General features: G+C 60.5%; 1 protein-coding gene across 1 annotated transcript; it reads left to right on the forward strand.

Moving 5' to 3' along the window:
• The first annotated feature begins 499 nt into the window (after positions 1 to 499).
• LOC114492701 (cholesterol 24-hydroxylase) lies at positions 500 to 24,447 on the forward strand. The gene is made up of 15 exons (XM_028507168.2): positions 500 to 741; positions 7,209 to 7,289; positions 7,865 to 7,946; positions 13,493 to 13,566; positions 14,032 to 14,118; positions 14,620 to 14,758; positions 15,438 to 15,548; positions 16,335 to 16,485; positions 16,615 to 16,677; positions 17,991 to 18,063; positions 20,065 to 20,149; positions 20,691 to 20,801; positions 22,678 to 22,766; positions 23,464 to 23,530; positions 23,691 to 24,447. The coding sequence occupies exons 1-15, from the start codon at positions 623 to 625 to the stop codon at positions 23,859 to 23,861; spliced, it is 1,503 nt and encodes a 500-aa protein (XP_028362969.1). The 5' UTR covers positions 500 to 622; the 3' UTR covers positions 23,862 to 24,447.
• The last annotated feature ends 1,177 nt before the right edge of the window (positions 24,448 to 25,624 follow it).

Raw genomic sequence — 25,624 nt, forward strand, 5'->3', positions numbered from 1 at the left:
TCAGGGTAATACAGAAATTTGGAGGCTGGGATGAGGTTTCCAGGAGGGTTCTATGGAAAAAGGAAGGGACCTAGGACCGCGCGCGGAGGAACGCTATTTGGAGACGCCAAAGAAGGCGGAACCAGCCAGCAGGATAGTGCCGCGGCCTGAGTGCCAGGCGCAGAGGAACCAGGGTTGCCAGGGACAACGCGTTCTGGGCGGAGCTTCCCCTAGATTAGAGCTTGAGGACTGAGGGCGGAGCCTGAGGAGGCGGAGAGGGGGCGTGGCCTTGGAGGTCTGAGCCAGAAGCGGAGTTGTGACTGGTGGATACCACATGCTCTAGGCGGGGCCTGGCCCGAGGACTTATTTATTTGGGGCGGAGCTTCAGGAGGGGCGTGGCGGATCATTTTAAGGTTGGGGGCGGGCCCCGAGAGTGGAGCCGGAGGCGGAGACGTGGTTGGCGGGGACCGAGCGCTCTGGGAGGGGTCGAAGCGGGCGGGGGCGGAGCCGAGCGGCGGGGGCGGTGCTGGGTCGCGCGGGGCCTGGGGCAGAGGCGGCGCGCGGCGCTGACAGCTGAGTCGGCTGGCGGCCTCCCACCCCCTCGGTGCCCCGCCCTGACCCCGGCCTGGCCTGCCCGGGAGCCATGAGTCCCGGGCTGCTGCTGCTCGGCAGCGCCGTCCTGGTCGCCTTCGGCCTCTGCTGCACCTTCGTGCACCGCGCTCGCAGCCGCTACGAGCACATCCCCGGGCCGCCGCGGCCCAGGTGAGCAGGGGGGTGGTGGGGGCGGGGGCCTGAATGGGGCGCTGGAATGGGGGGTCTGGGGGGCCGCGTCCAAACCGAGAGTCAAGGTCGGGGGTCCAGCCTCGCCTTGGCGCGCGGCGGCTTGGAGACCACGGCGGGGAGAGGGGCGCTAACTATTCTTAGTAACAAATTACTCAGTCGCCGCAGCTGCTCGGCGCCCACCGCGCTCAGCTGGGCCCCACAAACGTGATGGCAGCGACAACCCTGTTAGGTAGGCGCTATTGTTACCCCATCGTTCAGACGAGGAGACTGAGGCGCGCAGAGGCAAAGTCACCTGCCCAAGGTCACACCATCGGTAAGCCTAGATCTAAATCCAGGTTAGCCTGGCTCTCAAGTGAGCGCTCTAACTTTGGGGACTTGGACGGGTTCACTCGACCCGCCTGGAGCACTGTACTTTGGTCACCTTCCCCTTTGCATTTCTGTCCTGGTGTATCTCGTTTGTCTTCTCCTTTGCACTTCCATTCCATCCTTGGCCCCCATCCCCCCAACTTACCTCCCCCACCAGAAACTTAGCCTTTCTGAAGCTTAAATCGAATGTGTCTGCTCCCAAGGCTCCCGTGACTTTAGAACCGAATCTAATTCTAAATGAAGTCCAGCCCACGGCCACCGAGGCCCCTGACAGCTGAGCTGTCAGAACCTGCCCCTACAGTTCTCTTTCCCCTGCTCACTCACTGCTGCCCCAGTCGGTCTGTGCAGCACCCCCCCCCCCCCACTGCCACCCCCCCCCCCAGCACCCAGCTGATCCCCTTCTTGCTAGTTTCCCATCCACCATGGGTAAAGCCCGCTCAGCCCCAAACTCCCGAGGGGGCCGTCCCCCGTGAAGTTACCTTCTGCTCACCTGTTGACTGTCCGTTCACCTGTTGTCTGCCTTCCCCTTTAGAATGTGAGCCCCGGGAGGGCAGGGTCTGCTGTGTTGCTTGTGTATCCCCAACGCCTGGCACGTCGCAGATGCTCAATAAATATTTGTTGAATGAATGAATAAACAATGGTACTAGACACACTCTTTAAGACCTCAGGATCGGAACATTCTGGAAGGCACCCACCTCCAGCACAAGCCAGATGCCCTGGTGTTAGAAGCCCGAATTCCTGTGTGGTGGCTTCTGGAAAGATCTCTGTGGTTGGTGACATAGGAAGGCAACTGTCCCTCCCTGCTGGCTCTCTGTCCTCCCTGGGCGTCCCCTCCCACCCTGGGGTCTCCCTGGCCCGTTTTTCCTTTGCAGAGGCTCTGTCTTTCCCCCTGGATGGTGCTGCCTCAGCCTTCCAGGTTTGCCCTAAATACTGACTCCTCAGGGAGATCCCACCCGCTCCCAGTTTGCATACATGATGCCCATTTTATAAACTCTGAGAGCCCCTAATGGCAACTGGGTAATTCATTATTTGTGCAACCTCTCGTTAAGTGTCTGTCTCCCCCAGAGGCCTGTGTCTGTCTCACTCACTGCTGTGCCCCCCCACATCTGGCACGGCACTGCCTGGTACGTGCACAGTAGGCGCTCACGGGACAGGTGATTCCAGGGGGCTGGCGGCAGTCTCCAGCAGGTTCTGCCAGGTGCACCGTCACCCTTCCAGGTTCCAAATCGCTGGACCTGCGGGGCCTCATCACGGCTCGGCCTTCCCTGAAGCCTAAGTGCTTCAAGCGCCACAGACCCAGTCCGCCCCTGTGTCTTGAGAAGGCAGGGCTTAAAAGTCCAGCCGCTCTCTGCCCCTCTCCCTGCATCTCTTTTTTTCCTCCTGTGATTGCATTTTAAACACAGACTCACCCTTCCCCACGGGACCATTACCACCGGCATTTCGTCACCCCTGAAGAAACCCCGTACCCACAAACTGTCACGCATCTCACCCCAACCCCCACCCCTCGGCAACCACCCATCTCCTTTCTGTCTGTGCATCAGCCTGTTCCGGACACTTCACAGAAATGGGATCACACAGCATGTGGCCTTTCGTGTCTGGCTTCTTGTGCTTAGCATGTTTTCCAGGGTCATCCATGGAGTAGCATGTGTCCACATTTCTCTCCTTTTCAGGCCTGAATTCTCCCCCAAATCCCATCACACAGAATCTTCGTGAAACCTACCAGTGTGTGTGGGGGGCGGCCCGAGGAGTGGGAGGAGGCTGAATTTAATTATGATCGGGCTCTTTGTTCCAAGGTGGTGAACCGAACAGGGCCTAGGGAAAAGGATGTTGGATTAAAGATTGGTTGGTGGTCAAATATAAAATCACACTAAGTGAAAGTTCTGAAACTCCTAGCACAAATCAGATGCTTTGGCACTCAAAGCCTGGACCACCAGCCCATGCTCGGCAATGCCGTGGTTGACAGGAAATGAATCTATTGAGGCCCCAGGAATGGCATTCGCTCTGTGGGGCTTCAGGGCTTTACCAGCTTGTAGGCCAGCACCTGTCTGCCCTGCAGAGGGGCAGCTGCTGTGCTCCTGCACCCTGACCCTCTACCCTCCTTATTCTGCAGGAGTCTCCAGGATGCCCTGTCTCCAGGTCGCCCTCTTTGCGTGCCCCACCTCTGTGTCCTTATTGCAATCAGTGTCCCACTGCACCAATCCGTGTAACAGCTGAGAACTCAGACCCACGTTCGGATCCCACACAAACACCTGTAGCTTCTTTATGGCTCGGCCGCTGCTCCAAACTCTCACCAGCCTCCACTCTCCTGGCATTGGGAGTGAGGGCAAACTTGACAACGAAAAGTCCCTCTGCCCCAGTGTTTATTTCTTTTGCAATAAATTTTCAAGTTCGACTGCTGGGTGGTGCTGGTTCCCTCCTCCCACTCCTACTTGCCAACTTGCCGTTTAATGAGTTGCCGGGGTGGTTCCTTGTGATGGTGGAGACCCACTGCTGGACTTTGGGTGCCCAGCTGAGTGTTCACCACCCCTTCCTCCTGGCGCAGCCACAGCCCCTGGCCCTCACCCCTACTGGGTGGCCCATCCCTTCATCCCTCTGGGCTCTCCAGATGACCTCTGTTCCAGGGCCTGGCCACAGCTTTCTCTGCCCACAGGAAACTTTGGATCCCCACTGTGCCCATTGCATTTTGCAGGAACTGTATGTTCTGGGGACCCTGGGGACCATCCAGGAGGGGCATTTTTGCCTTCCCTTCTGTCCTGCCACTTCCAGTCCACCACCAGGGGCATGCCAGGTGGGCTTCCCAGTGTTCCACCACCCCTCCTCCCTTACCTGCTTATTTCTAACCCTGGCTCCTGGCCATGCCTTCACCTCCCTACTGCCCCCTGCAGGAGCCGGAGGGGTCAGGCTTTCGTTCCCTTTCTTGCCTGGCACAGGAGACCTCCCCACTCGGTGCCCTTGTTCTCCGGCCCACTCACCTTCCTCTTCAAGGGGCGTGGACCCCAGGCAGAGGCTCTTGGGTTGGCCTGGGAAGGGGAGGCTGCTATAGACTCTCCTCTCACTCAGGAGTGCCTCAAAACAGAACATTTTCCCAAGAATGAGTTGCTTTGGTGAGTGACCATGGAAACTAGATTATTCTGGAAATACAGCCAGCGGTGCGTGATGCCCACGGCCCATCTCTCTGCAGGTGGAGCGGTATCAGTCCAAGGTCTCACCTCGAGTGGGCCTCAGCTGCCACCCTGCCCTTTCTCCCGTGCATCTGCTGGGCTCCTCTCCAGCCTTCCTGCTGGCTCTTCCACCCTGGCACGCCCCCTCCACCCCTTCCACCCCCTCCACCCCCGTTTCCAGCCTTTCTTCTTGCCTCCTGCTTCCCGGAGCACGTGGGTCAGCGGAGAGACCTTCCTTTCGGGGCTTTGCTGCAACGGCTGCCCCCTTGCCCGCCCGGGGCCCACTCGCCCTCCCCTCCCCGCTGGGACCGGGGGCTCCCGGCCAGCACAGCTGTCCCTGCTGCTCAGCAGCGCTGCCCCGCACTGGCCCCTCTCCTGCGTCACCCGTTTTCCTTCTCCTCTGCATCCGTCCCATTTTTATGTAACATGCTGTCAAAACCAGCCCTTTTGTTTCCATTCTCGTTCCCTGCAACGGCTGCTGCCGTCTCTGCACCCCCTCTGCATGCACCCCCACTGCCTGTCTTTGGGCTCCCGTTCCTCCCTTCTGTTCTCTCTCGAACCCACCACCGCAGCGGGCTCTGCCCCCCCCCCACCTCCACCCAGCCTGCTCTGGTCAAGGTCCCAGTGACCGCCGTGGTGCTAACGTGTGGTCAGCGCCGGTCAGGGCCCCCCTCTCGCCTGGCCCCTCAGCAGCCTGGGGCAGGCAGGTGCCTCCCACCTCCTCGGGGCCCCCCCGGCTCTCCCCACGTCTCCTGCAGTCTCTTCGGCAGATCGCCCCTTTGCTGCCTGTCCTTGGGCCTCGGGGTGAAACTGAGTGCACCCCTCTGGGAATGCGGGACCCAGTGGCGCACAGGCCACAGGGCTGCCTCCCTTAGGTGGAGGGGGTGGGCTTGCTGGTGCACTGGGGGCTGCTTTGGGGGGTGTGGAGCTGAGCTGGAGCCTCCGGCTGCCCCCCCTGCAGGCAGCGCCAGCTGTCTCGGGCCTGGGCCACCTGCACGGACACAGACGGGGGCGGATGGTGGGTCTGTGGCCCCCCAACAAGCCCCTTCTCAGTCCTGCTCGCCTCAGTAAGTGGCAGCTCCATCCATGCCCCCTGTGGCCCAGGGTCATCTTTGACACCTGTCTCATCAGCACATCCAAACGGTCAGCTCGCCCTGTGGCTTCCCCTTCCACATCCATTCGGAACAGGACTTCTCTCTTCCACGGGCCCCAGCCCTCGTCACCTTCCACAGCCTGTGGAGGGTGCAATGGGGCGGGGGCTGAACCCAGAACAATGACCCCGCAGGCTCTGCTGCCTCCTGCAGCCACAAACACCAAACTCGTGAGACAGGTGCTGGGGAGCAGGAAGGGGCTGAGTCCCGGTGCTGGCTGCCTGAGAGGGTGCAGGCTCGCGCCTCCAAGACCGTCTCCCCGTCTCTGGTCAAGGCACCATTCCCACAGGGAGCTGGCGGGGGGGTTCAGGAGGGGCTGAATTCCTAGGGTGGGGAGTGCGGGTGTGCAGTTCCTCTCGAGGGGCGGAGGCTGAGGCAGAATCCCACAGTTCCTACCTGGGCTCATGTTGTTCTGACATTTCCTTGTGCAGTACGTGGCCGGACGTCTGTGGTTCACTGTCAGCGCTAGCGCGCCTCATTCTGGGAACAGGTGGTCCGACTGGAAGGTGAACTTGGCTAGAGGGAAGATACACAGTTGATCAGAAGCAAAGGGTTACTGCGTGACTTTGATCCCTAGACTGGGACTACTAAGTCACAGTTACAACCCCTCTCCTATTGCCTGAGCCCTTCTCGCCCCTGTACTCTCAGCTCTGCAGCAGCGAGAACAACACATTGAAAACCCAGGTCAGATCCCGTCTGTCCTGCGCCAAACCCACCAGCAGCTCCCACCTCCCCGAGGGCAAGGCCGAAGTGTGGACAGCAGCCTGCAAGGCTGTCTGTACCGGCCCACCTTGGGAACCACACCCTGGGCCACGGTCCCCCTACGCACTCGGGCCTCACCACCCTGCCTTCCTCGAACTCACCAAGCACACGCCCACCTCAGGGCCTTTGCACCTGCCTTTCTCTGGGCCTCGAAGGCTCTTCCCCAGACATCTGCTTGGCCAAGTCCCTCACTTCTCGCAGCTCACGTGACACCTTCACAGAGGGACACTCCCTGACCCGCTGTATACAATGGCCGCCCGCACACCCATCCCCAGCTCTCCTTGCCCACTCCCACTCGGACTGTCCTCCCATTATCCCCTGACCCGAGTTTGCTTACTTACCTGTTGGTCTGCTCCCTGTCCCCCAGGAGAAGGAGCTCACTGACCCCGAAAAGCCCCACTGCAGCTGTGCTGTCTGGACACCGTCTGTAATGAGTGAGCGAGGCTGGGGTAGAGTCACAGACGAGACGGGAAGTCCCTTGGCCCATGCCTTAAGGTGACACCAAAGCTTGCTCACCACTGAGCGATCTCACTGCAGACTTGGTGGGACCCCCTCTGTCCTCTGGCGATGAGGACGGTGGGGCATCCTGGTCCCAGGCACACGACTGTGGACAGGTGGCCTCACCTGTCCAGCCTCAGCTGCCCTCCCTCCAGGGGGCGTGGGGAGGGCAGAGGGGGTGGGGCTTAGCCTGTCGCCAGCACGGGGAAAGTGCTCAGCGACGGCCTGAAGGAAATTCCACGCAATATCGTCAACTGCCACCCCCGACCTCTGCACCAGGGAGGAGGTTTTGTTTCCCTTCATCTTCTCGCCGAGGGGGCCTCTGGGGCCGGTCGGACCGGGGTGTGCCGCCTGCCTGGTGGCTCTGAGCCGGCGCTCCAGCTCCGCAGGCCTCAGTCCTCTCATCTGTGAAATGGTCTAATGCCGCCGGCCTCGCGGGGCCCGGTGGGGAGGGGAGCACTGTGGAATGGAGACTCCCGGTGATCTTCATGTTCCCCATCTCTCCCAGTTTCCTTCTAGGACACCTTCCCTACTTTTGGAGAAAGGATGAGGTTTGTGGACGCGTGCTCCAAGATGTGTTTCTGGAATGGTGGGTCCTGACTTGTCATCTATTGCCCTTCCTCCAGGCTAGGTCCCCTGGGCCCCCTCCCCCCGCCCGTTCCAGCGCACACACTCCCTGCTCCCCTGCGGGGGCACTCCCTCCCCCAGCAGGCCCTCCCCTGCATGGAGAGGCAGACCAGGCTGGCTCGAAAGGCAACCTCTGCCCTCCGCCAACCCCATGACCTCAGACCAGCCACCAAAAGCTTTCTGAGCCTTAGTTTCCTCATCTGCAACCTGGGCGTGGGCTGTAATCACATGAGAGTCCCTGTCTGGGGTGGTGATTTACACTCTTCAAGGCATTTTCAAAGACGTGCTATGGCTTGATTCCCAGTACAAGCCTGGGGGCAAAGGAGGAGGGTAGCAGCCCCATTTCATGGATGTGGAAACTGAGGCCCAGTGGGGGCAGTGACTCAGTGGTGAGTCGGCCCCAGGCCAGGCCAGGGCCCCAAGCCCATAGGGAGCCCCCTCCTGGGATGGGGTGCCCTGTTCTTCCTGCTGCACCTGGCTGGTGACATCCACGTCCCTGGGAGTTGACAGCCTCTTTTGGGTCACTTTGCTTTCCAGGGCTAAGAAGTACGGGCCTGTGGTGCGGGTGAATGTCTTCCACAAAACCTCAGTCATCATCACGAGCCCCGAGTCGGTCAAGGTAGGGAACAGAGTGGTTTCCATGGAGACCGGCGGCCCCTGCCCTTGGGTGGGTGCATGAAACTTGGCCCCGGGGACTGTGGGAGGAATGTTCCAGAGTCACATGCATTCGGGCTGGTTTCCTGAGGACCCGAAAGGGAGCGGCATCTTTCTAACCACCCCCTCCCCCAACCGGCTGGGCGGCTCCCAGAGGTGGCCTGGTGGGTGTGGGCAGTGAGGAGCAGTGAGGGGGCTCTGCTGTTGGACCCCTCTGGTGCACCGTGTCCAGCTGGCGCGCCCTGCCGCCGCAGTGCCTTGGCTGGCGAGGCGGGAATGTGGCCAGCCCCTCTCGCTCAGGGCTATGATGCAAATGAAAGACCGATCGATGTATTTCACAAAGGAAAGGTCAAAGGGCACTTAAACAGTCGTACTAGGGCTCATGCGCCTTTCTGTGTACTTTACAATTATTAACCCATTCGGTCTCATAGGAGTAGGAACTCCCGTCGCCCGCATGGTAGAGGCGCAGCGACGGAGATGGGCACGTTAATTGGTCTGTAACGTGTGCAGCGTGGTGTCTGCGTGGGGGGGTGTTAGTAATGGCCACCAGGTCCCACCTGCCTGGGCGTTAGCAGAACGGGGCTCAGACCTGGGCTCTGCCGCCACCTGGCTGTGTGACCTGGACAGGCGACTTCATCACTCTGGGCCTCAGTTTCCCTGTCTGTAACATAGGGGTGGTGCCTCTCTCACAGGGGGTGTGAGGGTGGAGCTGAGGTGATGTGCGTGAGCCGTCCAGTCCACGCCTGGCCACAGTGCTTGCTCAGGAAACGGAGGTGCCGCCACTCACACCGTGGGTGCTCGATGATGGGCAGGTGACTCTGCGTGGAGGGTGGCTGTGGTGGCACAAAGAGGGACACAGTGCAACTCAGGGTTCAGGTCGGGAGGCCAGGTGCACAGCTATGGGGTCTCGAACAGGGTGTTAAACATAATTTTGTTTTGGGGAGTGCAGGGAAAATGGGGACAACTGTATTCGAACAACAATAAAAAAGTTCAAAAATTTTTTTAAAAATAGTTTTCTTTTAAAAAGTTGAATTTCAAATACAGACACAGTTGAAGACTTTTTAGTGCATGCTACCAAAACCCTTCAGGAGGCTCAGCGAGAAAAGGAAACGAGAGATACACAATCGCACTGGGAAACAGTCAGCTGTCAAACCGGCCTTGCATTCCTGCTCACGACATAGTTCGCTCATCTTTCATTACGAATTTTTGTTTCTTTATTCTTTTCTTATAATGCCTTTGTCCGGTTGTGGGACCAGGTTAACAGGCCTCACAAGATGAGTTGGGAAGTGACCCCCTTGCTCTGTTTTCTGAAAGACTTTCTGTAGGAGTGGTGTTTTTTCTTCCTTTGATGTTCCATAGAATTCACCTGTGAAGCCATCTGGGCCTGACCTTTTTTTTTGTTTGCTTGTTTTGTCTTAATTACACATGAAATGTATTTAATTGATATATGGCCATCCAAGTTTTCTATTTTTTCTTGAGTTTGGTGCTTTGCAAGGAATCTGTTTCTTTCACATTGTTGAAGCTACGGGTACAACATTGTGCACAGCACCGATTCATCCCCTTTTTAGTGTCTGCCACGTCTGTGTGGTGCCCCCTCCCTTCCCGAGAGGAGGACCTTTCTCTCGCCTTCTTCGCCAGACTTGAAGGGGCTCATCAGTCTCACTCATCTTTCCCAGAGTCAGCTCTCGGTCTTACTGGTGTTCTCCCCTGCTGGTCCGTTTTCTGTTGTGTTGATTCCTGCTCTTACTCCCTTCCTCTGCTCACTTGGAGTTTATTTGCTCCTGTGCTACTGTGTTCGGGTGAGAACTCAGATCACTGGTTTTAGACTTTGCTTCCTCATACAAGTGTTTAAAGTGACGCACTCCCCACTAGCACTCCATCAGCACAAATGTGGCACACACTTCCGTGTGGCGTGCTTTTATTTCCATTCAGATTAAAATGATTTCTCACTTCCCTGGTGATTTCTTCTTGAACCATGGATTATTGGAATGTATGTTATTACATTTCTAAATATAATGAGGTTTCCCAGATAGTTTTCCGTGATTGATTTCTGATTTAATTCTGTAAGCTCAGAGAAAATATCACTCATGATTTCAATCCTTTTAAGTTATTGCAGCTTAAAAACAAGAAAAAAATTAATCGCAGCTTGTTGTCTGATCCGCAAATGAGCTCTCTGTATGAATGTTCACGAGCACTGAAAAGAACGTGCATTCTGTAACTTTGAACGGGCCGTTTTAGAAATATCGGGGGAGGGAGGATAGACCAGCAAGGAGGTCAAGGGGCTGACAGCGCAACTGTAATCTTCTCGGTCCCCACGGATACTTTATCTACCTGGGCCAGCGGTTTCTGAGAGAGGAGTGTGGGACTCTCCAACCACAGCCGTGAATTTGTCTATTTTTACCTTCAGTTCTCTCAGTTTTGCTTCACACACTGTGAAGTTGTGTTATTGGGCATGTCCACATGTACTGTTGCTATGTGTTGGAGGGACTGATCCTCTTATCTTCAGAAATGTCCCCACGTATCCTTGGTGTGATACTCTCGTGTTCCTAGAATACACTGTGTCCAGTGTTAATACATCTGCCTCAGCCGTCTTGCGCTTAGCGTTGCATGGTGCCTCTTCTTCTGTTCTTTAACTTGTGGCCTGTCTGGGTTTTTATATTGAAAAGCAGGTTCCTTATAGACAGCCCGTAGCTGGATCTTGCTGTTTCATGCGGTCTGACAACGTCGGCCTTTCACCGGCGTGCGTAGGTCATTTACATCTAACGTGATCGTGGGTGCGGTCCGGTTCAAATCTGCCCGATGGGGTTTGTCTTCTCTTTGTCCCGTCTGCTCTTTGTGCCCCTCGCCTCCTTTCCCGCCGTCTTTGGGATCGAGTAGGATTAAGTATTTCATTTTATCTTCACCGTTGTATTATTAGCACTTTCTCTGTGTGTGTGTGTTCGCCCTGAGGTTTGTAGCGTAATCTTTAACTCAGACCAACCCATCTTCACATAATATTGTATCCCTTGATCTCTGTCTACTTTTAAGAGTTTTCTTTATCCCTGGTTTCAGAAATTTCGTGAGGATCTGCCTTGTATACAATGCTTTGTATCCGTTCTATGTAGATTCTTTGAACTTCTTGGGTAGGTGGGTTCCTTGAGCATATTTGCAGTTTTGTAATAAAAGTGTTAAGGTGGTTGCCTGGGAATTCCATCATCTCCGTTATTTCTGGGCCTGGTTGTAGGTCAGAATTTCTGGCTCTCTGGCGTGTCCAGTGATTTTCCACGGCACGCCAGACATCATGAACTGTATGCTGTTGAGCGCCTGATTTTGTGTAATCCCTTCGAGGAGGGCCGGACTTCCTTCCGGCAGAGGGTGAAGGTGCCTGCCGATCAGGGTGATCCTCCCCGGGCCTGCTGTGAGGCCTCTGTGGGGTTAACCCCAGCGGACTCTCCCCGTGCGGCTGGCCCGGCCCCACTGCTGTGGGCTGGCCCTGCTGGGGCCTCGTGTCTGGGGTTTAACCCTGGCCTGTGGGAACTCGAACAATGCTTGGCCTGTGTAAGCTCTGAGAATTGCTCGGCCTGTAGTCGCTCAGTGATTCTCCTCTCCCAGAGGTTGTTTTGTTGCCCAGTCTTGTGGAGTTCCACTCTACACGTGCACAGATTGGTATTTGTCCAGAGACGCAAGGGTTTGCACACAGGACCTCTTTCTGTGCACAGCTCCCTCCTCCCAGGGCCTCTGCCCGGCCCGCCCTGCCCTTCTCTGGCCCGGGCTCGGGTCCGGCCCGTAAACTTGGAAAGGCTGCTGGGATACACCTGACCTTCCTCATTCAGTGTCTCCGCCCTGAAACTGGCTCTAGACAGAAAGCTGGAGTAATCCTGGGTTGTGTGGCTCACGTCTCTCCCCGCCCCCCAGTACTCACCATACCAACTGCCTGTGCTCCAGGGTCAGAAAACAGACACCCCATCCATTTTACCCGTGTCACTGTCGTTTATGGCAGGAGGGCAGCCCCCAGCAGTCACGGGCACCAGCATGCTGTCAGTGGGGGCAACTGGAGAAGGTGGCGAGGTGTTGGGGTGCCCTTGGCACCCTGTATGTCCTAGAGCCAGGCTCACCAGCCCATCAAAGGATCCCCCGTCCCAGGGAGAGCTGCCGTGGGGGCGCCTGGCCATGGGGACCGCCAGTCAGAGCCAGTGTGGAGGCGGCTCTGCCTCCGTGTGAGGGGTCCTTCCTCCAGGTTGGGAGTGGCACAAACCCCAGAGTGCTCAGGGGTGTTTGAGGGGGTCCGGGAGGCCAGCCTTCACTGTCACAACGTTTTGTAGGAGAGGAACTCTTGGGAGTGGGGTGGTGACAGGACTTGGCTTACAAATGACCATGTCTGGGGGGCAGTAGGGTCCCCGGGGATGTAGCTCATGATCCACAGTCTCACCCATTTCTGGGGGTTCCTTTCAGCTGGGAATGTGATATTAGACTCTGGAGCAAACCTCACAGATACGGGCAGCCCCCGGGGGAGTTCAAAGCAAAGATATCACCCCCGCCCCTGATTCCCAGCACCCACGGGAGCTGGCTCAGCGCCCCCCAGCCCGGGCCTCTCCCACCCCTTCCCACTCCGTGCACCTGTGCCTGAATGCGCCCAGTGACCCTGGCTTCCCCTGAGGATCAAGGTCACCTCGCCCCTCCCCCGCAGCAGCAAATGGTCTGGATCCAAATCCTGTGGCCATTTACCTACCATGAGTGTGACCTCAGGCCAGCTTTCCATCTCAGACTTCTCCATCTGTATGTGAATGAGCGTACAAGCACCACCCACGCCTCACGGTGGACTGGCAGTAAATGCTCTCCGAGACACCTGGTGTCTGCGGAGTACCTGCTGTGGGCCAGACTCCATTCTCAGCTCTGTGGTGTAGAACAAATTTACTCTTCACAGCCACCCTACCAGGCAGGCGCTCTTCTTTTCCCCATCTGGTAAGAGGGGGAAACTGAGGCCCAGAGGAGGGATTCACTCACCCAGGATCATAGAGTTATTTTAATTAGCACAAGGTGGAGTGAGGATGTTGAGCCCCGATTCAAGTTCAAGCCAGCTGACTCCTCAGCCCGAGCTGTCAACACCTGGGCTACACGGCTTCCAGAGTTGTCAGCTGTTACCATTGTACCATCCAGCTCTCGGGGAGGAAGAAGACCCTTCCTCCAGGAAGCCTTCTGAGACTGCCATGGCTGGGTTGGCACCAGCAACCCCGGATCTGTGCCACGTGTCTCTCCTGTGCCCCAGAGAGCCTTCCTCCCAGCTGCTCCGGTTTCAGGATAATCACTGCCCCCCTCAGTGTCCCGCCTTCCTCATCCCTGAACAGGATGCTGCTGCGTGAGGCTGGGACTCCTGGAGGGTTAGGAGGGGTCATGCGTGAGAGGCGTTCCCACGGTAGCTGTCACTCAGCTCAGGGTGATCATCTGGGGTCCATTTCACAAGGATCAAAACCCTCGAGTCCTTTGCAGCCTCTCGGGGGCACGGGCTGATGCTGGTGTTTTGGGGATGTTTAGAAGTTCCTGATGTCAACCAAGTACAACAAGGACTCCAAGATGTACCACGCCATCCAGACGGTGTTTGGCGAGAGGTAAGGCCCGAGGAGGGGACCTGGGGGGAGGCCCGTGGCTGTGAGCGGAGGGCCTGTGGGCTCCAGAGCCGTGGGGCAGCTTCAGGGCCTGAGGTCCTGGCTGGCAAGCCCGTGATGCCTGCCCCGTGCATGCACTGCGGCCACTGCCTGTGTCATCGGTGCCTTCCCGCTCCTCCTCCTCTCCGGCGGCCGGAGGGAGTGCGAGGCTGCTGAGGTTGGGGCACGCGATCACCCCACTCCCTTCCCCTTTGCTCACTTTGCATTGTGGTGGAGTTCACAGACCATCAAGCCCACCACGTTAACCACACTGGAGGTCCAGCTCAGCGGCACCTAGCCCATCTTCACGACGCAGCACGGCCGTCGCCTCTGTCCAGCCCCAGAGCGTCTCGCGACCCCAGAAGGGAGCCCCGTGCCCGTGAGGCAGTGCCTCGCCTGTCTCTCTCACCAGGTGTCTGTGTCCCACAGGCTGTTTGGCCAAGGCCTGGTGTCCGAGTGTGACTACGAGCGCTGGCACAAGCAGCGGAGAGTCATGGACTTGGCCTTCAGCCGCAGGTGAGCGCGGCCGCGGCCGGGCCGCCGGGGTTCTGGCCGGTCGGAGGCGGCGCTGGGCTGCCGGCGTGGGTGGGTTCGGGAGGCGGGCTCTTCCTCCGAGGGAGTCTCGCCCGGGCAGAAGGGACAGAGGCCTTTCCTTCCTTCCTTCCTTCCTTCCCAGTGTCCTCTGCAGTCCCTGCTCTGTCGCATTCCCCTGAGGTCAGAGTGCAGGGGCCAGCGGCAGACAGAGGACTCAGGGAACCCTGAGGGCCAGGGCAAAGGGACTGCAGCCGTCCTGAGTGTGTGGGGGGGGGATGCTGGAACCCCAAGGTTTGGCTGGGCTGCTGAAATCCCAGCCTGGGGGCCGGGCCTCGCGGGGAGGCCAGAGAGGCCGGCGGGGGGGGGGGGGGGGTGCCCTACCTCCACTCTGCACACTGGCCTAGCCCCTCAGAGAGGGGCCGCAGGACGGCCGGAGCCTTGGGCTGGTCCCGGTGGCCGCTGACGAGCGTGCTGTCCCCGCAGCTCCTTGGTCAGCCTGATGGGGACGTTTAACGAGAAAGCAGAGCAGCTGGTGGAGATCCTGGAGGCCAAGGCGGACGGGCAGACCCCGGTGTCCATGCAGGAAATGCTCACCTGCACCACCATGGACATCCTGGCCAAGGTGATGGGTGGGTGGGCGCGGGGGTGGGGTGGGTGGAGCGTGCCTCCCGGGCGGAGGGCTCCCCTTCCCTCCCACTTCCCTTTCCTTGGTTTCCCCTCTGCCTGCTGCGCCTTTGAGCTCCAGCCCCCCTCGGAGGTTCAGAACACCTAGCGTGAGACCGGAGCTGCTGACTCCTCCTCTCAAAGTGGGCCCCGAGAGGGGTGGGCGCTGGCCTGTGGCCGGCCAGGGGCAGAAGCAGGGCCGGATCTGAGGTCTGCCCGACTCCCACCCCAAAGCCCACCATCCCCTCAGACTCCCCCGTGGGTAGTGGCTTGAATCCTTACCTCGGCGGACCCAGCAGTGGCCCCGAGAGCCCCACGCCCAGGTGAAGGCAGGTCGGGCAGCCGGAGGCTGGGGACAGTGGGTGAAGAGTCACGAACATTCACCAACCCACTGGGAAGCCGGGTATGGAGTGGCGAAATGCATCTCGTCAGGGGAGAGTCCGAGGTTTATTTAGTAGCTACTATACGCTACTTAATCCTCACGATATTCAACGTGGCTCCGTGTGAGGAGTCGATGCCACGATGCTTGCCAGCCCTTAGCCAGGGCCCGGGCCTGCAGCAGAACGGCACCAAGCCTGGCCCCGGCGCTTGGTCCTCCCGTCCCTGAGGTACGACATCGCCCTTCTCTCTCCCCCCAGGCAGCTTTCGGGATAGAGACCAGCATGCTGCTGGGGGCCCAGAAGCCTCTGTCCGGGAAAGTGAAGCTAATCCTGCAGGGCATCACTGCGTCCCGCAACACCCTGGCGAAGGTACCGCCTCGGCCCCCCTTCCGGTGACCGGCCCCCCTTCCGGCGACTGGCCACCCCCCTTGCGTTGTCCTCGTTCGCTGGAGCACCTCCTCCAGTGATTTCTTTTCAGAATAGGCTTTGAGTTCTGGTGTGCCTATCAGAAGGGATTTCTGACTCAGTTAGGGTTTGCATGCATTGCCTGAAATAGAGGCTCAAAATGAAACGGGTTTACGTACATTAAGAGTTCCTCTGTCTCTAGTGTAAAATGACCCCTGGAACAGGCCATCTGGGATGCTTAGGATGGCTCCATAATGCCAGATGTTCTCAGATTTTCTTTTGTTCTACTGTCTCCAGTGCATAACCTCATTGTCATAAGGTGGCTGCTGCAGCTCCGGCTATCACCTCCCAGTTGGCAGTCTTCTGACGCCGCCCCATGTTTGGGGGCTGCCGATTCCACCTCGCTGCCCTCTGGCTGTGGTTCCCTCCTTCACTGTAGCCCCAACCGCCTCCCTCCTTTGGGGGATCCCTCCTTATTTTCCATTGCTTTCTGAATGTTTTCAGGCATCTCTCCCATCCTTTCTAGGGATTTGGAGCCGGCAGGGGACGCCGATGGATGCTTGCGGGTTGGCCAGCTTTCTTGATCTAGTCTCCCTGGCTCCTTGATCTTTTCCTAGAATTATCTCGCATTCGTCTGGCCTCCCCGCTTGCTGCTGGGATGCCTTGTCGTTTCGGAGCTGGGGGAGGGGGCGAGGGAGGCGGACATGTGTACTCAGTGCACTCTCTTGCGTGCCCGGAATCTCCTTTCAGTTCATGCCCGGGAAGTGGAAGCAGCTGCGCGAGATCCGCGAGAGCGTCCGCTTCCTGCGCCAGGTGGGCAAGGACTGGGTGCAGCGCCGCCGGGAGGCCCTGAAGAGGGGAGAGGAGGTGCCCGCCGACATCCTCACGCAGATTCTCAAAGGTGCGGAGGGATCCCGGCGAGGGCGGGGCGGCCGGGGCGCCTCCTGGCGGGGTGTCTTCACGGCCTGCAGGGAGGGGAACAGGATGCGAGCATCGCAGGACCCTGAGCCGCTGGCTCCTTGTCTTTCAGCCGAAGAGGGCGCCCAGGACGACGAGGTCCTGCTGGACAACTTCGTCACCTTCTTCATTGCCGGTGCGTAGTTTCGCCGGCGACCCAGGGCTCAGAGCGCCCTTGAACCCTGGCTCAGAGAGTTTCTTGGGCCTCTGGGCGGAGCTACGCTGCGGAGTTGGGGGGCCAGGAGGAGGGGGGCAGAAGCCTCCTCTCTCTGCTCAGGGAGGTCCGGAGGCCCTCTTGGTGGCCCCTGACCTGTTAATGGGGCTGGCAGTCGTGGGGACTTGTGACAGTGTCTTTCTGGGGTCAGAGAGCTTGGCATGTGAATTCAAGCTTCCCCCTCACTCAGAATTTGTGGGAAGCGGCATCATTTTTTTTTTTTTTTTTTTTTTTGCTCATCAAATATTTCTCGAGCATCTATCTTCACCTAGAAAACTCCTCCTCACTCTTCAGGGATCCCTCGGGTGCTGCCTCCTCAGGGAAGCCCTCAGTGATTGCCCAGACTCTTCAGGCCCCAGTCAGAAGCTCCCCAAGGTGCCCAGAGGGCTCCTCTGCCCACAGGTCCCACGGTTTCAGTCGTACCTGTTGGGGTGGCTCCGTGAGGCCCGTCCCCCGGCAGGTGGCAGCTCGGCAGGGAGAGGTGACGTTGTCCCGCTCACCTGTAGATGAACAGACAGACAGGGCCCTGATGCTCCCCCTCCCTCCCTGGGAGTGCCTGGGCCTCCCTTCCCAGCACCCACTTGCTGTGAGGTGCAGCCCCTTCTCTCCCCCAAGGCAGCCCCCCATCCCCACTGGGGCCCCCTGGCAGGCAGCGGTTCCCAGCTGGGAGGCCACCTGCCCCTTTAGAGGGAATTCCTACGGTGCAGGTGGTTCCGCCCCAGGCCAGCTGAGCGCACTGACTGTCACCTTGGCCGGGTCCTGCCGGAACTCAGAGTCGGCCCCCTGCCCACATAGGGGCAGCCACCCGGCGGTCCCCGCCACTGGAGGTGTGCCCCCTCCAGACCTCGGGCGCTGGTGCCCACCGCTCGGGGAGAACACGGCCTTGGGCTCCAAAGGCCCAGCCCTGTCACTCCTGCCGTGCGACTTCAGAGACACACATTTCTCTCAGCCTCGGCTTTCTCTTCTGCAAAATGGGTACAGACGTCCCTCCAGGCCAGGCTCAAGGGCGGCGGGGGGAAGGGCCTTTCAGTGTGAAAAGCGGACGCGTGGGGACAGATGGCGTTTATCTGGCCACACCGGCAGGATCGGGCGATGTGGAGGTGGACAGGCGTCCCTGTATATCCGTATGGCCAGCACAACCGTAGGGGGCAGAAGTGGGGTGTCCTGCCTGAGCTGCCACCGGGGGTTCGGAGTCTGGGAAGTTGGGCCTGCAGCCGCTCTGTCCTCTCCTGCAGGTCACGAGACCTCTGCCAATCACCTGGCGTTCACGGTGATGGAGCTGTCACGCCAGCCTGAGATCTTGGCGAGGTATGGGGGGGCAGGCCGGGAGTGGGAGGCTCCCCTGATGCGGGTGCAGCGTTTGTCTGATGCCTTATTCCTGGCGGGCCACTTGCTCCCGCCTCCCAGGGCTGAGCCCTCCACACGGTGTCCTGCCTCTCTTCACCCCAGGGCCTTTGCGCATGCCGTTCCCTCTCGGGAAGCTCTTTTCCCTGCTTCTCTCCTAGAGAAAAACAACTCTTCCTCCTCCTCCTCCCTTCCTCTTGCTCCTCCCCATCTCCTTCTCCTACTTCTCAGACCCCTAAAGGAGCCAGTAGCGTCCCCTCAACTCATTTTCTCCTGGGACTGTTTGCTGCAAGTCTGTTTCAGTCCTGGAACTGGCAGCCCCACGGGGTCAGGGACAGTGGCTCCTTCCCACCCCCTGGCGCACTTAGGGCCTGGCCCGGGGCTGCCACTGGGCCTGAGCAGGACCCGCACTTGAGTGCCAGGGAGCGTGGGCCTTTGGCTGGCCGACGAGGGGGGCGTGCCTACGGAGATGGCATTTGAGTGGGGCCACTGGTGTCCCTTAAGTGTGGTGGCCCAGACTGACTGAGCCAAAGGTGGCAGCGCCCCAAAAATGCCTCCAGGCGTGGGGTGGGGGTGGGGAGTGCTGGGGAGGTGGGCGGGGCCTGCTGTTAGCAGCTCTCCCAGCACAAAAGGGCAAGTGAGTGGCTTCTGGAGAATGTGAAATAGTTTCTTAGGTTTCCAAAGAGATGTAATAATAATACGCTCTTTATAGAAACTTTGGAAAACAGCAGAAAAGTTAAAATAATAATAATAAAAATTCGTCTGTGGTGGCCCCACCCACCCAGAGGCAGTTCACAGTTAACTTTTCACCCCACATCACTGTAACCTCTTCCCAAATCCACTTTTTAAAAACATTATGGGGTAACGTACACCTATAACCTAAAACGCACCGTTCTAAACCACTTGAACCGCACGGCCCGGCAGCACGCAGTGCGGGCACACCGTCGGGTGCCCAGAGCCTTCCCACCTTCCCCAACCGACGCTCTGCCCCCAGTAAGCACCGACTCCCCACCCCCTCCCGAGCCCCTGGCGACCCCCATTCTACTTTCTATCTGCTGCCCAGTCGCCCCTCGCACCCCGCCGAGTAAAGGGTGGGGCCAGGCGCTGTGCGTCCTGCGGTGCCTGGCTCGTGCCCCTCTGGGTGCTGCCCCCTGGGTGCTGCCCCCCGGGTGCTGCCCCCCGGGTTCATCCACAAGGCAGCGGGTGTCAGAACGTCCTTCCTTCATAGGGCGGAGTCATCTGTGGAGTCGTGCGTTCAGGGGCCACGCCTTGCGTGTCCACCCGTGGACACTTGGGTTGCTCCCACCGTGTGGCTGTTGTGAATAACGCCGCTCCAAACACGAGTGTGCAAAGGTTTATTCAAGGCCTTACTCTCCCACAAGTGGAAGTGCCGGGTCGTGTGGCAATCCCGTGTTTAAGTTTTTGAGGCACCCACTGTACCATTTTCCACCGGCGCCACGCACACTCCCGCCGACAGCGCACGGGGCTCCGGTTTCTCTGAGTCTCCGCCACACACATGCTCTTCCGTCTTTGATAACAGCCCCCCAGGGGGCGTGAGGGGATCCCCATCCACTCCTGTGCTGCCTGTCATTCTAACGGTGCGTGTCCCCAAGTCCATTCAACCGGCGCCCCTGCACCGCTCAGTCCACCGTTTCCAGCCGGTGGTGGCCGTGACCTGGGCCGGGACAGGCGCCTGTGGGCAAAGCCATGTTCCGTGGTGCGTCGATTCCCTGCAGCCGGTTCCCAGCGGCGAACCCAGAGGGGGGCCTGCAAGGGGCCCGGGGGTGTTGTTCCCACCTGCTGGGGCACCTGGGCTTGGGCATGGTGGTCCCCGCGTATCTTCAACAACGGGGTGGGCAGTGCTCACAGGCGGGGACCCCAGGCCCCTCTTGCATGCTTCCTTCTACCCCCTTCTTGAAGCTCACATGTCCTTGGAGATGAACTTGTCCTTGTCCAACCCAACAGGCTGCAGGCCGAGGTGGACGAGGTCATCGGTTCTAAGAGGCACCTTGACTACGAGGACCTGGGGAGACTGCAGTACCTGTCCCAGGTGTGTGTGGGGGGGTGGGGGGAGGGCAGAAGCTTCTGGGCAGTGTGGGTGATGCATCGACTCAGGCCTGCAGCCTCCCCAGCCCCTCGGGACAGGGGTCCTCTGACCCCGCTGCTCAGGGGAGTCCCCTGGGAGGCTAGAACAATCCCACCCATGCTGCCCCTGGCCCAATGACACCAGAGTCGCTGGGTGGGCCTGGGCCGCAGCTTACGGAGGCTTCCCAGGTAATTCCAACGCGCAGGCAAAGTCGGAAACCGGCCCATCAGTGAGGGGCTGTATCTGCACTTCCCCGCTCGGCCAGGGCTCTGCAGGCCCAGCGCCCCCTCCCCTGGGAGAGTAAGCCCAAGGGAGGCCTTGTCTGAGCTTTGGGGGGGGCGGTCTCCGGGGGTGGGAGCCCGGGTTCAGAGGGAGGCCTGGCTCCTGGCGCGGTCCTGGACTGGGGTGCACATGCAGTGCCGTGCATGGGAGCAGAGATGGGCTGCGGCCCGTTCCCTGGGGCCTCCCGCCTTCTCTCACTGCCTCCCGCGTGCGGCTGCTGCAGGTCCTCAAAGAGTCGCTGCGGCTGTACCCACCAGCGTGGGGCACCTTCCGCCTGCTGGAAGAGGAGACCCTGATCGACGGGGTCAGGGTCCCTGGCAACACCCCGCTCCTGGTGAGTGGGGACCCTGTCTGCCCACCTGCCCGCCGCCCCCGGGCTGGTGCTGACTTGGGCTCCCCTCTGAGGTCAGGGAAGTGTGCGCCCCGTTCTCAGCACTGGCTGCCCTGCGAGGTCCTTTTCTCCCCTGCACACTGGCCCGTGTGGGATTCCAGGGCTGAGGCTGAGGGGCACATACAGGGGGCTGCATTGCCAGCTGCAGACGCTGAGGCTCCAAGCAGTTTTTAGCGGTTGGCTCTCTTGCTTCGTCTCATGTGAGAAACCTTTCCCTAGCCGGCAGTCAGCATATCCACTGACATTGTCTTCTAACAATTTTACCTTTTTCTTTTGAAAGTTGAGTTCTTATCTACTTGGAACTGACCTTGTGAGGGGTGTGAGGGAGGGATGTGTATCCATCTGCTCGAAGGGGGTAGCTGCCCGCAGAAATGCACTGTCTCAGAGCTGGGGAGGGGGGCTGGAGGTTCCAGAGCAAGCGGCCCTCGGGGCTGGTCTCCTCGGCGCCTCTCTCCGTGGCTGGCAGACGGCCGCCTTCCCCTGTGTCCTGGCTCTGCCCCTGTGTGTGCGCCTGTGTCCCCATCTCCTCGTCCTGTAGGGACCCCAGTCACACTGGACCAGGGCCCACCCTAGGGACCTCATATCAACTCAGTTACCTCGTTTAAGGCCCATCTCCAAGTCGGTCACAATCCAGCCCACAGCGGGGCGAGTTTTGTTTCTGTTTTCGTGACGGAGCACGCCGTGGTTCCAGCCCCTCCTGCGTGGCACCCTTCCCCAGGGCTCTGCCGCGCCTTCCCAGCGTGCACCGAAGCTCCACCCGTGCGTGTGTGGTTCTTTATTCTGCTTATCTTTTTTTTTTAACACCCGCGCACCAATACCACCCGCCTGCATGCCCGATTCTTTGGAATATGCCCTCAGACCTGGCAGGGCGGGCCCCGTGGCTGGCTCTCAACCCGGGTGTGCAGCCCCGTGGGCCTCGAGTGGGCAGACCGGGGCTCCCAGCCCAGCCCCGCTCCCGGCCGCCGGGTCCTCTCAGGGGAGCCCCTGAGTCCCCTGGCCTCAGTGCCATCCTTGTAAGATGGGGTCCCTGGAACCTGGATCACAGTTTTTCGAGAAGAGTCTGTGGGACAAGGGACGTCACGGGTCTGGCCAGAATCCCTGGCACAGAGCAGCGCTTCTGCGAGGCTGAGATGCCTCCCCCCTCCCGCGCCCGCTCTGCAATGCTGAGTTCCAGGTGCTTCTCTGCCCCGCCCCCCGCTGCCTGGGTTCTGGGGACAGAGCGGCTCCAGGTGATACCTGGTGCAGGCTGGCACCCAACACCCATGTCATGCGGGGCATGCACGGCCCCTGGGGGCAGGCCACAGGACACGAACCCCAATCCACTGGAGGTGAAAGACCACTGGGGCCTTCAGCTCCGTACCCCCAGACAGGCCCGGTGTTGGAGAGAAGCTCCGAACAACAGCAGTTCTCAGGGTCTAGAGAAACATGGCCTCGCAGCAGACCCGGCTAGCAGGCCTCAGTGACTCCAGGCTGATCCTAGCCCGTTCCGAGCCCCAGTGCCCTCGCCCATAAAACAAGGACACACTAGCAGCTCTCGCAGGGGACCATGCAGCACACCCGCTGGTGGTCGGTGCCACACTGGCTGTGCCCTTTCTTCCTCTTAGAGACTTTCCAGGGGCCAGTGGGGTTCCCCACGGGCCCGGATGGGTGGGTGGGGAGATGCCGGGTGAAGGGATGGGTGGATGGACTATACAGCAGGGATGGGGGCTTGGGGGTCGCCTCTGCTCCCAGTCACCCCACCGGGCAGCTACAGAGGGTGGGAGAGCTGCGAGGGGACTCATCCTTGGAGCCAGAGACAAGCGTCCCCTCTGCCTGGCAGTTCAGCACCTACGTCATGGGGCGGATGGACACGTACTTTGAGGACCCACTGACCTTCAACCCAGATCGCTTCGGCCCCAAAGCACCCAAGTAAGTCTGCCTCCGAGCTGCGCCCTCGGGGAGGCCTGGCGGGCGGAGGGCAGTGCCAGGGCCCTCTGGTGTGAGCTGCCTGCGCCCACGGAGCCCACGTGGCCTTGCAGGCCGATGTGAGGGAGCCGTGAGCCCCACCGAGCCCCCTGCGATGAGATGGGGGAGGGGACCGCAGCTCAGAGAGGCAGGCAGCTCGCCCGAGAGTGCGCAGCCCGTAAGCGGCAGAGCTGAGGGGTGAGCCCATGCTCACAGCCAGTCCCTCACACTGGGAAGCCCGTGACTTGGGCAAGCGACTGCCCCTCTTGTGGCCCTGACGTTCCCACCTGAGAAATGGGAATACCGAGGGCCCCCCGGGGTGGGCGCCGAGGGAGCGGATGCCTTGAAGCGCGGAAGCAGGGGTGGCGGGCCACGGTCCAGGGACAGACCCCTGAGTCCAGCCCCAGACGGCACAGAGCTGGGCATGTGGCCACCCCGAGGAGTCAGGGGCCTGGGACCTCGGGCGAGTATGCCTCTGAGCCTCCGCCGTTCCTCCACGCGAGGTGCGGATCCTCACAGCTCCTCTGGAAGGCTCAGGGGGAGCGGACAGACGGGAGAGACGCCGGGCCAGAGCTGGGCAGGGGCAGCTGCGGTTTCGGTGCATGCGAACCCGAGCCCTGCCCGCCGCGGGCGGCCCCTCCTGATGCCTCTCTCCCTGCAGGCCGAGGTTCACCTACTTCCCCTTCTCCCTGGGCCCCCGCTCCTGCATCGGGCAGCAGTTCGCACAGGTAGGAGGCCCGGGCTGCAGGAGGGACCGCGTGATGGCGTCTTGTCCCACTCAGGGCTGCCGTGGGCTGGGGGTTGGGGACGCAGCGGCCACGGTGTCTGTGCTCACTGACTGCCCCCTCTCCTTCCCCCTCCCCCTCCGCCCCTCCCCCCCATGCACAGATGGAGGTGAAGGTGGTCATGGCCAAGCTGCTGCAGAGGCTGGAGTTCCGGATGGTGCCCGGGCAGCGGTTCGGGCTGCAGGAACAGGCCACGCTCAAGCCACTGGACCCCGTGATCTGCACCTTGCGGCCCCGGGGCTGGCAGCCCGCGCCCCCACCCCCGCCCTGCTGAGGGGGCCCGAGGCAGAATTGGACTCCTTGGACAAGGGCCGAGCCCACCCTCCTCTGCAGCCCACTGCCACCGCCCCTCCCCCCCATCCTCTTCCTTGGGGGCACCCTCCACACTGGCTCCCAGAGGGCCCTCTGCCGACCCCCTCCTGCTTCGTGCCCCTCAGAGACCCCTGTCCGCTGCTAACTCCACCGCCCTCCCTGGACCAGCCTCGCCCTAACCCCCAGCTGCCACCCAGATGTTGCCCTTGTCTGCCCTCACCTCTTTGCACAGGCCTCTCTCCCTCTGCCAGAAACCCTAACTCTTGCTCACTCCCTGAAGCCCCCTTCAGGTGTCACCTCCTCCAGGAAGCCCTCCCTGCCACCCCCGGCTGGGCCAGGGCCCCTCCTCTGTGCTCCCATGGTCACCTGTGCTACCTCTAACACCACACTGACCACTGTATCGTGAGTGTCCTTCAAAGTGACCGACCGCCCCGCCAGGCTGTGAGCGCCTCGGGCGCGGGGTCCGTGTGTGATCCGTCTCTGAGGCCCCCCATGCCCTCCGAGGGCCTGGCACAGAGTCGATGCTCAATAAATGTGTGTTGACTGCATGAACGATGGGCCCGGCCAGGCCAGGGTGCTCCGCCCTCGGTTTGCTCATCCGTAAAATGGGGGTGATGTTGAGGCTGGTCCCTCTGAGGGCCAACGCAGCTCGGGAAGCTGCCCCTGGAGAGGCCAAGACACTGTCCCCTTGAGAGAAAGTTGCCCAGGTTGCTGGGAGGGCCCCGTTGTTCCCTCATCAAGTTCAAGGCTGTGCTCCCGGTGAGGAGTGAGACTGGGATTGTGGGCCGGGTTTTGAGAGCCTGACTGCGGAGGGCCCGGGCCCTGGGCCTGTGCCGTCCAGTCTCCTCCCAGCAGGGGCGCTGGCTCCCCAGGTAGCTCACGGACGCTGGGACCCCCGGGGCCTCTCACGGGGGCAGCTGGTGGAGCCGAGCACCTGGGGCCTGGGCTCATGCCCGCAACACCCTCATCATCCGCTGGCACAACACTGCTCCTTCTGTCCCGGGTGGAGGAGGTCCTGGGAGCCCGGGCCCAGATGGTGGGACTGTAACCATCACAATGGTGGTGGGGTGAAGGAGCCGTCCCTTCCTCAGCAGAGCTTCAGGCCGGCCAGCAGCCAAGGAGCAGTCATACTGGCCCCTGCAAGGGACGGGCTGGCCCAAGTCCCTCCTCCAGCCCCTGGGGGCACGCCGTGTACAAAAAGAAGCAATGTCCCCACCTGGGGTGCATGCCTGCCCTCTGGGTGGGGGGTGGATTTGGGCCGGCTGTCACTGGGCATTGGCCGCTCAGTCCTCCCCACTGTCCTGATCAGCAGCTCCGAGGGGTCTTCCCCTGCAGCTCGGGGAGGAGGGGACGTGCTCGGTGCAGGTGGGGGTCCTGTGCCCGGGCAGGGTCGGCCCCCGCCCAGGCTGGAGTGGTTTCCCCTGAGCCGCTGTGCAGGGGTCTGGCCTCTGGGACGCAACCTGGGCACTCCGCCTGCCCTCATGAAGCTTCTCCCCACCCTCTTCGACCCAGAAAGGGGGCTCCCTGTGAGCAGGCAGGTGGTTCTCAGACCTGGCGGTACAGCTGGGGTCCACGGGCCAGCCAGATCGGTCTAGGGGGTGGGGCCCAGAAACTGTTCTCTTTAAGCCCCCCCAGGGGGCCCCAGTGTGCCAATCCCCGGCGCCAGGCAGGGTGGATGGGGTGAAGACCGGGGCCCTGCGGCCACACCTCCTGGGGTCAAAACCT

Source organism: Phyllostomus discolor, chromosome 1 (genome assembly GCF_004126475.2).
Source record: "Phyllostomus discolor isolate MPI-MPIP mPhyDis1 chromosome 1, mPhyDis1.pri.v3, whole genome shotgun sequence".
NCBI lineage: Eukaryota > Metazoa > Chordata > Mammalia > Chiroptera > Phyllostomidae > Phyllostomus > Phyllostomus discolor.

Bases quoted from the DNA above. Each gene is read 5' to 3' on its own strand.
- LOC114492701 (XM_028507168.2), top strand. From the start codon at position 623: ATGAGTCCCGGGCTGCTGCTGCTCGGCAGCGCCGTCCTGGTCGCCTTC. The intron at 20,802-22,677 runs GTGAGTGGGGAC...TCTGCCTGGCAG, and splicing joins CTGGCAACACCCCGCTCCTG to TTCAGCACCTACGTCATGGG. The intron at 22,767-23,463 runs GTAAGTCTGCCT...CTCTCCCTGCAG, and splicing joins TTCGGCCCCAAAGCACCCAA to GCCGAGGTTCACCTACTTCC.